The sequence below is a fragment of the Quercus lobata genome, chromosome 3 (genome assembly GCF_001633185.2).
Source record: "Quercus lobata isolate SW786 chromosome 3, ValleyOak3.0 Primary Assembly, whole genome shotgun sequence".
In the NCBI taxonomy this organism is placed as follows: domain Eukaryota; kingdom Viridiplantae; phylum Streptophyta; class Magnoliopsida; order Fagales; family Fagaceae; genus Quercus; species Quercus lobata.
The window spans coordinates 11,479,326-11,491,995 of record NC_044906.1 but is presented as its reverse complement, the minus strand read 5'-3'; the positions used below and the strand labels follow the sequence as shown (position 1 = coordinate 11,491,995).

General features: G+C 33.3%; 1 protein-coding gene across 1 annotated transcript; it reads left to right on the top strand.

Annotated features, from left to right (window-relative positions):
- The first annotated feature begins 3,305 nt into the window (after nucleotides 1-3,305).
- On the top strand, nucleotides 3,306-7,343 carry LOC115978887 (protein BEARSKIN2). Its single transcript, XM_031100775.1, has 3 exons — nucleotides 3,306-3,500; nucleotides 6,322-6,599; nucleotides 6,684-7,343. Exons 1-3 carry the CDS (start codon nucleotides 3,338-3,340, stop codon nucleotides 7,341-7,343), a joined length of 1,101 nt encoding a protein of 366 aa, XP_030956635.1. The 5' UTR covers nucleotides 3,306-3,337.
- Nucleotides 7,344-12,670: the final 5,327 nt, after the last annotated feature.

The following is a 12,670-nucleotide window of genomic DNA, read 5'->3' as shown; positions in this document are numbered from 1 at the left end:
TTCTAAGGCAGAAACTATTTTTCCAATTTGATTTCTCAAAACCTTTTTCAAAACTAATCTTGTTCTTGAGTTGTGATTATCAAAAACTATTGTATTCTTTAATTCTCTTGTTCTCTCAACTTTATCTTTGTGTTGTAGGCACTGAAGGGCCGGTTAAATATCAATCAAGTGTGTTTCCATAGGCAAGGTGAGTCTCCCTTCATGGCTTTTCCTTGAATTGGATCTTTTATAACTTGTTTTTGTTGTACTTAATTGATTTATATGTTGTATATTCTATAGAAATATGATTTGATTCTATTTAGTTTTGATTTGTTGTGTCTCACCATATTTTGATGAGAGAGTTAAATGTTTGGATATTTTGTTGAACATGTGTTGATGTGTTAAGTGTGTTCTTGTTTGTTGTTAGATCCAATGCATGTGTACGCAGGCTTATGTATGCGCATGCATACTTCAGCCCAAAAGACTCTAATTCGAGTTTTTCTGCTTCTTTTTCTTTATTTCCTTGTGTCATATGCCTCTGTTTTGGCTCTTTTTTATGTTTTTTGAGTCTCTTTTCCTCTATTTAATTGTTTTCTTTCCTTTAACATGCTAAATTAGGGTTTTCTTTTCTTTTCTTGCTTTAATACCATGAACATTCATTCACATGTCCATTCATTGATGCATAGGTGCTGAGATGCAGTAAGATAAGTCATGCATCCACATGAACATGCATTGGATATACATTTAAAGATAAGTTGAACATATTTTGTTGGGTGATGTGTTCTTGATGTCTAGAATGAAATCACATGTTTCTTTGATGTTGCCATGTCTATGTTTCTACCCTTGTGATATCTTGTTGTTTGTTGCCTTGGATGAGATGATATGATATGCATGATAGATGTATGCTAGGCTTGATGTTAGTTGCCATGATAGATGTATGTTAGGGTTTTTTGGATGATTGATGTCATGTTGATTGTTAGATGTATGTTAGTGTGTGTGTGAGTATAGATAACAATATTGAATGAGCTTTTAATGAGATTAAGACGTAAAACACAATAATTGAAACCTGACCCATGGACCGGGTGGGGTTAGATGCCTAACACCTTCCTATCCCCATACCTAAACTCTAAACCCATACTCTGGTAGTAAGACTAGTCCTTCCACATAAGGACGCTATATTTATGGTTCCTAGACTTAATCTAGGTGGCGACTTCATTTATTCCACAAGGATATCTTATTGTTTTGGGTATAGCAACTAGTTGTTAGGATTGAGCATTAAATGGTTGGTGATGTCACTTTCAGCCAGGTGTCAAGTGCTGAACACACTGTTGGTATTTTGCTAGAAAGGTTTCCTCTTTTGGGTATTTATATTTTTGGTCCATGATTCTATTACAATACATTTTTAGTAAGTAATAAAATGATTGATTGATAGTTAATGAAGTTTTAGAGATTTAGTCAAGATCACATTGTGTTGTGACTTAGTCTTGGTGAGCAAGAAGAGCATTTAATACTCTGCTCTAGCAACTGGTAAGGGAATATTTGGTTTGATTATGATAGATGGTAGCTGATTATTAAAGATATCATGAATATTTTATATCTGAAGATTAAAGATAGCCAATCAGATTTAGCCATGTGTTTAAGGAAAAGAGCAATGGGGAGTTTTATCATTTTAAGTGCTATGTAATAAGAGAAGCTTACCATATGTTACTCGCTACACGCTGACTCGTCAAAGTTCAGGGAGTTGGAGAAGACTCGTCAAGCAACAAGTTTCTTTTATAAACTTTAAACTACTAGAGTTTTACTAAACATACCTCTTTGCCCTCCAAACCACAACTCCCAAAGCTTCCCCAAAGAGACTCATGAGCCGAAGATGAGATGATGTACATTGGGCTTTGTTGTCATTTTATGTAAATATGGGCTTTTGTTAAAGAAGTCGCTTTCCATGAATATGAGAGAGGTAATATGGGCCGTGAGTTTTGATTCATTACTTGAACTCGATTTATATGTTGATGTTGATGATGTCATGGGTTATGATCCCAATTAATGAAGAAGAAATATGGACCATGAATCCGCCTCTTGAAGTAAGGATGTTGTGGGCTATGTGAGCCCAATCCATGTAGTTAGATAAGATATAAGCTTATTTTGGGCTTTAAAGGAGATTTACCCAAAATTCAATAATATGTTGATGTGGCATGGGTTGCCAATGAAATAATGTCATGTAGCGTGAAAAAATAGCCCTCAACAATAAGTTTAGGGGCCTAGGGTGTTTTCAATTTAGTCTTTGTAGTAAAAGATTAAGGATCCGTTTGGTACATATGTTTAAACACATATTTTCAGTTTTTAAACAACATTACACGTAATTCTACACACTTTTTCACCCACATGTATTTCCAAAAAAATTGAAAATTGTTGTTTAAACTCACGTATCAAACGGATCCTAACTCTTCAGATGAGTCTCTCTTCTTCCTGTGTAAAGGTGGTTGGTTCAATTCTCTAAAATCGTGAGTAGAAAAAATTAAAAAAAATTAGCTCAAATAGACCTACATATCCTTAAAACATATCTTATTACAGCTATATATGTATGAACCCATGACAAAAAAGAATAATATTTTTGAAGATTAGAGAAGAAGGAAAAGGAGTGCATTTTAATCAAGTGATTATTCTGAATGCTCTCAAGGTCATATTCACATGTGCAAGCCCAAACTATGGCGACTGCATCTCTAGCATTATATTATTAGGGTCAACAAAAATGATATAAATATCCATATAAAATTCCTGCCATCCAATCAATTATGAAAATCCCAAGAAAGTTCAGTAGCTATTTTTCCAAACCTTGCTTTCGGAGCAATCAAATATCCCATAATTATATATTTTTTTATTTTCTTGGGATCATCTAAAGATTTAAAACAGTTTTTTTTATCAATTAAATACATAGGTGAAACATTTGTATGGTAATCAGCAGAGAGCGTGGTACCGTGGGCGGTACCATTTCCTTAATGTTAGACAGACTCCAGCTAAAAATTTGGTTCTTCTAGTCTCATTATTATCATTCATTCATTCCTTAGACTTACTTTTTACGTTTTCTTAAATTAAAAAAGGAAAGAAAAAAAAAAATGACTTAGTTTTTACGATAGCTTTATCCACTCCCGCCGGCGTAGTCACCGGCCGTCAAAAATTTCACATCACTTACCAATACCATACTCTCCGTTGACACCAATTGTAATATATAAGTAGCAATGCATGACGGTATCCCCACGTAGAATTAAATTGATTGCTCAACTTAAAGAAGAAGTTTTAGACTTTAGAGAGAGACTTAAATTAATTGACATATTCTCGATCCATCCTTAACTGTGGTGTAATGGCTTCATCCAGCGGTGGTGTGCCTCCAGGGTTCCGATTCCATCCAACAGACGAAGAGCTGCTTCACTACTACTTGAAGAAGAAGGTATCGTTTCAGAAGTTTGATATGGAGGTCATTAGAGAGGTGGACTTGAATAAGATGGAACCTTGGGAGTTGCAAGGTAAAAACCTTTTATTAGTCTTGCTTTTATATATCTGCATGGTTTTTCGATCCTGGGGTTATATATATATATATATATATATATATATATCACCACACTCTAATGATTTCAGAAAGAAGTTTTTTCTGAAAATCAAATTAGCTAGAGCTTTGTCATTAGCCTGAATTCTAACTAGGGTGTCATAAACCTACCTAATTTGCTCTTCCATATGTATAAGAATACATAATTTTTTTTTTTTTTTTTAATTTATACATACTGAAGATTTTTTAAAATAATTTATTGCATAATTTTTTAAAATTTAGGGGACGGCTCCCCTTCTCAATCAGCCATTAAATACATACATGTAATTTTAGAAAAATATACCAACTGTGTAACTGTTAGTCAACTAATTGTAATTAGGGAAGAAAAGCGGGCCGTGGTTTAAATTAAAAGTTCATGCTTCCAAATACACCAAAACCCCTATCAATACATTCTCCAAAAAAAAAAAAAAAAAAAAAATCCTATCAATAATATGAATGGAAATGCCAAAAGCAGCAATAATATGAATACAACGATTTTGAGGCCTTTGCATCTCTTAACATGGGTTTATATGTACCTAGCACTAATATTACATTTGATATTTATGTTATGAATTTATTTTTTGTATACATCCTATGTGTGGGAGGAGAAATTCAAATCTTAAATGTTATTATTGGAAATGACATAATGTGTCTACTCATTGGCGAAATTAATTTTATGACTTGCGGTGACTTAATTAATTATTGTTAATTCTTGCTAGCCTAATTTAGTATCAAGTAGGAATCAAAAGTGTTATCTTCCCTTTTTAACTTTTAGGGTGTCATAAACCTATCTACTTTTGACATATAAGAATACATACCTAATCTTTAAAAAATAAATAAATAAATAAATATGCTTAAAAAAAAATCCGCAATTATTGTGACTACAAAATGCTTAAAATTTGTGATTGCAAAATATATAACTTATTTTCCTAATTATATTATTAATTTCAAAAAAAAAAAAATAAAGAAAGTAGAGGCTAACTATGTGTGTAAGTTTAATTGTCGATATTATGAAATGAAAAAAGGGAAACAAATAATACTCAAAATATTTTTATCTTTTTTAGTCTTTGTCGGTAAAATATAATATTGGGTAATAAAGTCTAAGTGAAAGCGGTATTTTCGTGCCAGTTGATGGTTTTAACATTTTCTCAAAATTATTTTTTCTCTCATTGTCAGTCTTCAATTTATTAACTATTTATAATTTGGGTTTGGAATTAGGTGCCATATAGGATATGGCAATATAATTTTGTTTATAGAAGAAAATTTAGGGTATCCTCTTGCTTTAGAGTCACTGAGAATTACCATAAAATTTACTATAAAATCAATCATAAATCATTTTAGGATCTTAAAGAATGTTGACCTACATTTTCTCTTTTGTGCAATCTTATTAACAAAAGCAAAACACAATACAGCTTAAAAACTTGACCTACATGTTTATAGATGATTAAATTTAAATGAGTTAAGAATTAATCAATTATTGTACATTTTTTTTTATTTAAATTTTGTTGTTAGTACTGAATAGATGCGAGTTTTATTTAGATTATTAATTTTAATTTTGTTTTCTACTTAGGCCTGCCAAGATGAAATTTTAATTCTATCCTTAATTATAACATGTATTGAGATAATGTGGAGCATATTTAGTGCATTGTAATGATGATATAAAAGGTTTACCTCCAAATTAGATGGAGAAAACTTCTTTCAATCCACTACATGGTATTTAAAAAGACTATACACTTATATTTTTAGTCACATCACCTATTTAATGAGTTACATAACTTGTTAAAAATATAATAATAGTCTGATAATTTTCCACATAGTGAGTTAAAAAATATTCATCCAATGATTATTCAAACTTGGTCTAATGATTATTTTTGGTGTAAATACCATGAAATTATTTCAATGCCTATTGTGACCTAGTTGACTATATTTAATCTTGCTATAGCTTAATCTATTATCAAGTAGGAATCAAAAGTATTAACTGCTTCTTACTAAAACATTGGGATGAATGTTTTTTCACTTTTTTTCTTGATGTTTATTAAGGATTATAAAGTATTATACAATGATATATCCTGGGTGCTTATTTATGCGCATTTTAAAGAAGTTTGTGATTATGTAGGAATCAAACCCACTATGTGTCTTGTGCTGCAGAATTTGTAACTAAATGGTATTCGCAATGGGGAAAATATTATTTTTGATTGGGGATGCACATCTAATCAGATTCCTAAGCAAAAAATGTATCTACTGAATGAATGCCATAAAAGATCACGATATTCAAGAAATTTTATTCTTAAACCTGGCGTAAAGAACAATTTTAACATGCCTTTATTAATTCATCTTCTTCGCGAGGACACTAATAGAGTAAAAAAAAATATCAGTTGGTCTTTCTCCAAGATTTTGGCTTTCTCGTGTGGTGAACATATACAAGTCACAACTTACAATGTAAATATATAATGATAAGAGTGAAAAAAGTATTAGCCGAAAGTTCACATGATGCAAGAGGAGAAGTAACATGATACATGTCATGTAATAGAATAATGGGAAATATTCAAGATTTTAAAACAATATATATATATATATATATTAATATTTCGATAGTAACAGTAATATGGATAAGAATATTTGAACCTGAGTTCTCCTATTATACTACTAAGCTATAAAACACTAAACAAATTCGGTTACTTTTTAAATATCCATTATAAAGTACAAGTTGCTCATCAAGATATTGGTGCTATTGCTTATTTTGGCTGTGCATGTACGTTTAGAGAGATGTAAGATTGGGTCGACACCCCAAAACGAGTGGTACTTCTTCAGTCACAAGGACAGAAAATACCCAACAGGATCAAGAACAAATAGAGCGACAAATGCTGGGTTCTGGAAGGCAACAGGGAGGGATAAATGCATTAGGAACAGCTACAAGAAGATTGGTATGAGGAAAACGCTTGTTTTCTATAGGGGGAGAGCTCCCCACGGACAGAAGACTGACTGGATCATGCATGAGTACAGGCTTGAAGATAGTGATGATCCTGAAGGAAACTGCAATGTAACTCTCTCTCTCTCACTTTAACCGATTCTTTTAGTTTTACATGATTTTGTAGATTTTAATTGATTGCATTAATTTGTGTAGGAAGATGGCTGGGTGGTATGCAGAGTGTTCAAGAAAAAGAATCTATTCAAAGTTGGGAATGAAGGAGGCTCAATCACAAACTCTGATCAACAGCTCAACATTAACACATTAAGCACCAATCAACCTCGCACATTCATGCACAGAGACAACCAATACCTAAGTACTCGACAACAACACAACAACGGTAACCAACCAAGCTTTGAGCCTGAACTAGCACTCCACTACACCCACATTCCAGCAGCAGCTTCTTCTCAATACTCACTTTTCCAATCCCAACCCCTTATTCCATCCCTCAAGCCCCTCGGCAGCGGCTATGACTACTCCACCATCCCTTCTGACACACCTGTCATGGTCAAGCAACTCATGTCAAACCCTAGAGACTGTGAGAGCGGCAGTGAGAGCCTCCGGTACCAAACTTGTGAGCCTGGCTTAGAGGTGGGTACGTGTGAGCCAACTCATCAACAAATTGTAACAACTGGGAGAGATGATCATGAGGGCATTAATGAATGGACTATGCTCGATCGCCTTGTCACTTCTCATCTTGGAAATGAAGAATCGTCCAAAGGGGTGAGGTTTGAGGAAGCAAACGCATCGTCTACGCACCAAATTAATCAGCTCTCATTGCGCGGAGAGATGGACCTTTGGGGCTATGGCAAATAGGGCAAATCAATATGGATGCATTAGAGCTGCCGTACATTATTATGTCTCTAATTAACCGCAAACAAATCTGAAGAAAAAAAAAATTAAAGAAAATCTAAGTCGATACTAGTGTGATTGAAATATATTGCTTTTTCATTTTGTTTTTTCACTCATTTATTCGAACATTATCACATTAATTGTTTACAGAACATTTTAATAGTAAATTTGATTGATTCGATGTGAGATTTTCTCTCCATCCGTATTATAGCCTTTTCTTTTCTTTAAATCCAATCATCATACAATGAACTCACTTTGATTTTTGGGATTACCATGTACAACCAGAAGGTGGACACATATAACTACTGATATTAAGTATAGAGGGAGAGGGGGTGGGTTTGAAAGAAGATTATCCAACAAAATAGCTTAACCGGTATTGATGGAAACCATGAGAGACATTTTTTCAATTTTCATGTGTGTCGGTTTATATGAATTGATGAGACATATTTTCATGATTTTACTCAACTTCAAACACTTTCTAGTTATAATTAATAAGGGGCTTTTTTTTTTTTTCTATTAGATATATTTTTGTAGAGAAAGGCTTACACTATTAGTAGTGCTAATTAAAGCTTAAATGTGTTGTATAATTTCAGTTTTATTAGGATTTATAGTTTTTTTTGGCAAATTCTAGAACAAAAAAGGCTAAAATTAAGTTGTATCAATAAATTTTGTTAAGGCTGAAGCTTGGTTGGAAGTTGCTCAAAGGTAGCAAGATTTTCATAAACTCAAAGAGAATATATTGATGTTCCATTACTCATATCTTTTGCACCATAATGATTTTCTAAGTAAAATTGTTTCATTAGAAAATAGGCATCTAAGATTTAATACGAATATAAATTTGAACTTGGATAAAAAATGTGTGGGATATAGTAGTTTGAAGTTGGCACAATTGTGTTACACTCCAATCAGTCTGCCCCTTTAAAAAAAGTCATTTTCTTACAATCCAAGTGTTATGTATTACCATCATCGATAGGGTGCTCTTTACTCAATCATAGGTGTAGCGAATATGGAAGTCTTCCTTGCACAACTGGAATCACTAGGATGCACATAGTAGAACTTTTACTCAACCATGGGTGAAATCTAATATCGAGTATTTTCAATATAGTTGAATTAAAAATGCTATTTTCGTGTCAATTATTTGATTTTTATATATTCTCTAAACTATATTTTCTCTCATTGTAGATTTGTAATAGTTATCAATTCATCAAATTTTTTTTTTTTTTTTTGAATTTGGGTTTGGAATTAGGTTTTATACAGGATATGACAACATAATTTTGTTTATATAAGAAAATTTGGAGTAGCCCTAGCATTAGAACCATTGAAAATTACTGAAACTTATTATGAAATCAATCGTAAATCATTTTTATAATTTTAAAGAATATTGAGTTGCTTTTTCATAGATGACTAAGTTGAATGCGTTAAGAAATAATTATTATGCATCTTCTTTTTATTTGAATTTTATTGTCAGCACTAAATAGATATATGCTAGCTTTATTCCATTCTTAATTTTGAAAAAAAAAAAAAAAAAAAAAAAAAAAAAAAAAAAAAAAAAAAAAACTTCTTACTATGGTCCACCAAAGATGAAGTTTTAGTTACACCCCTAATTATAACATGTATTTTTGATGAATTATAACATGCATTGAGATTGTGAAACATTAGGATTTATTTTTCCGGAATGGCATCATTTTCTTTTTTAGGAAAACCCGAAATTCTAAGAATTTGGGTTTAACAAAAAATAATGTTGACCTTCAAAACATAATCTTTAACCTTTAAAATAAATTTAAAAAAAAAAGACCAAAATAATAACAATAAAAATTAGCCCAAATAACAATAAAAATAGCTCAAACAATGAAGTGCATTCAATTTATTTTATTTATTTTTGGATTAGAAAGAATAGTCGATATTTATGTATCATACATGGAGCTCATATGACTTAAAAAAAACATGGAGCTCAAATATTGTCATGGAGAGTCTACAACACGCTCCATATAAGCATGTAGAAGAAGCATTTCCTCAATGGTAGACTACAGCCAAAATTTACGTTCTATTCTCATTCCATAGACTTGCATTTTACGATAGCTTTATCCACTCCCACCGGCGTAGTCATCGGCCGTCAAAAATTTCACATCAATTACCATTAGAGAGGTGGACTTGAATAATATGGACCCTTGGGAGTTGCAATGTAATGTTTATTATTAGGGCAACGATTTGCTGCAAACTTGGTTGCAGCAAATCCTGCATAATGTGTGAATGTGTGAGAGAGAGGGGGTGAGAAACGCTAAAATGGTTAGCGGAAAATTTCTTTAAATTGGCACTGGACAGGTGTCATTCTAACATATTGCCACGTCGACTATTATAAAGGGTTGCAGCAAATCCTGGCCTTTATTATTCTGTATGGATTATATATGGAGTTTTGATCAAGGGTTCTTATTTAGTGCTCACACCACACAGAGGCCAATTATAAAGTTGTGACTTATAACTATGTTTTATGTTGGCTTTTATTCTATGTCAAATTTGATTGTATTTTGTTCAATCATTTCCTTATATTTTTTGTGGGATTTAATGTAAGGGTTGAGTGTGAGAGTTTGGTGAAGATCTGTGAAGAAAGTGAATTCACGATTGGCTCACGAGTGGACAATCCACGAAAGGACACATGAGAAGCATATACTGGAATCTGAACAATCTCATGCTAGGTTGGATTTCACAAATCACTTCGCGACTCAGACCAAGACACAAGTGACCTGTGAAACTCTCTGTTTAGAGATTTTTAAAGTGTGTTTTCCTCATCTCTTTACCTACACTATATAAGCCCACATTACCCATGAAATTGTAAGGAGTTTTTCCAAGGAGCCTTTGTGAGAGAAAACCCTAGAAATACACTTGAGAGTTAATGATTGTAAACCCACAATCATCTACACAATTTATTATAGTTTTCCTTTACTCCTACCTTCCCAATTATAAATTCTTGAGAGGTTCATAGCCCAAACACTTACCTCACCCAATCTAAGTATTGAGAGAAGTTTTGTGCATATGGGAAGCATTGGAAGAAGACATCAATTGGTGGATGCAATTTGGAGCTAATTGCGGGATCCAGATAACTAGTGAAGACATGGCTCGATAAAGCCCGTTGGTAGCTGGAACTTGGAGGGTTCAAGTACATTAGGTAGATTAGGCTTAGAAGGTCTCTTTGATATTTGTGTACTCCAATTTTATTGACTAGTGGATTGATTTCGACTTGGAGGGCCGCGAAAAGGTTTTTCGTTGAGTACTTCAGTTTCCTCTTCGATAACACGTCTCGGTGTTATCTTGTGTTTGCATCTCTCTTCCTTTACTCTTTAAGCATTATATTTGTTTTTGCTTGCTTATGATTATGGCTTAGAGAGTAGTTCTAGTTATTGTGTATCATTTACTCTTGTTTCACACTTAGATAAGTTAAAGTAAAAGCAACTAAGCTGTGTTTTTAAAATTTGGGGTCTAAACAAGTTATAATGTTTTACACTATTTGAGCTTTCAATTGGTATCAGAGAGAGTACACTTTTTGGATTTTATTAGCCTTGTGTGATCCTAGACCCTTTTTGAGATGGATAGATCTCAATCCTTCAACGCACCTCCTTTCTTTGATGGGAGTAATTGTGCGTTTTGGAAAGTACGCATGTGTGCTTTTCTATGTGCCATTAATGAGACCATTTGGGACTCCATTGAGAATGGTTGGGTGAGACTGGCAACACCTAAAGCTGAGTGGGACAAGGTTGCCATTGCTTTGGTGTTCAACTGACGAATTTTCTCTGGTGTTTCAATTGAAGAATTTCACAGGATCTCTTATGTGAAGACCGCCTAAGAGGCATGGAAAATTATTAAGACCACCTATAAGGGAATTAAGAAGGTCAAGGACACCAAATTGCAAATGCTCACTACTCGTTTTGAGGAAGTGAAGATGAGTGAAGACAAGTGTTTGGCTCATTCTATAGTAGACTTAATGAGATTGTTATTGCCAAGCTTAATCTCAGAGAAAAGATAGAGGACACCAAGGTAGTGAGGAAAGTTCTATGATCTTTGCCCGAAAGTTTCGGGGCCAAAGTCGCCGCCATTAAGGAGAGCAAAGACTTGGATGAGGTCAAGATTCAAGAACTTGTCGGTTCTCTTCAAACTTATGAGCTCGGCTTGCCGTCTCACAATTCTAGCAAATCTCTTGCTCTTAAAACTATCAAAGAGAGAGTCGGTGAATCCTCAAATGAGGATGATGTTGAGAAAGAGGTGGCTTACCTTGCAAAGAATTTCTGTAAATTTCTGAAGATGAAGAATAATGGGAAGTCATTTGGTAAAAGGAAATTTTCATCCTTCAAGAATACCTTGATGAAGGTGATAGGAAGCTTCAAGTGGTTTATGATGCATTGCTTGAGGATTGTGGCAAGTATGCTAAGGTAGCAAAGAGTGTGGTCAAGAAAATGAAGAGATTTGAAGAAGATCACAAATCCACTCTTAAGACCATTTTATCATGCCTAGCTAGCTTCACCCTGTGGCTTGAGAGTTATGTTGCTCGTACCTCTCCTTCTAAAGACCTCACCAAAACACCCGTACAGTGTGGGTGAAGAACGGTACTCATGCATGATTCATCTACCATGTCCATGCATTAATATTTCCAATGTTTTAGGGACATAGTATCATGCATAATATCTTGTGCATTCTTCTTACTGTCATTTTACTTCTCTAGCATGTTTCTTTTATTGCCTTTTATTTAAAAGCTTGTTTTAATGTTGATCTTACTTTATTTCCTTTGTTTTGTGTGAGTAAAAATCCAAAAAGTTTGATCGCTTGTGTTGTGTCATATCACATGAGAGTTTAATAGCATAGTAACTTTATGAGCTTAGCTTGTTATTTATGCACATATATTGAATGTGAGTGAAATCTAGAAATCTCTGTTTGATTGTTGTCAATAGGTCTTCAAGCTTGTCATGAATGTCTAGCCAATGCTCTTGATTGATCTTGATACATGTATAGACTTGATCTTATATATCTCCTCATATTTAATTTTTGTCAAAAAGCTCTTTAAACATCAATCTCTAAAAGGAGAAAGAGTTGAAAAAGTCTTGCTTTGAAAACTAGTTAGACTAGGGAAAGGTGAAGCAAATTGTATTCAAATTGTATAATGCCAAAACCAAAGGCTTATTTTTCAAAGAAACATAAAAAACTTCATGGCATTGATGCTCAAGAATTGAGTTGTGTTGATCAAAGTATGAAAAATGAAAGCCAAATGAAAAGCTTTCAATCAATGTAAACACCTTAGTTAGGAG

What these genes read in the sequence shown, in the direction of transcription:
- LOC115978887 (XM_031100775.1), top strand. Translation starts at nt 3,338, where the DNA reads ATGGCTTCATCCAGCGGTGGTGTGCCTCCAGGGTTCCGATTCCATCCA. An exon ending in GGAACCTTGGGAGTTGCAAG is followed by an intron (nt 3,501 to 6,321) that starts GTAAAAACCTTT and finishes ATGTACGTTTAG; the next exon opens with AGAGATGTAAGATTGGGTCG. An exon ending in ATCCTGAAGGAAACTGCAAT is followed by an intron (nt 6,600 to 6,683) that starts GTAACTCTCTCT and finishes TAATTTGTGTAG; the next exon opens with GAAGATGGCTGGGTGGTATG.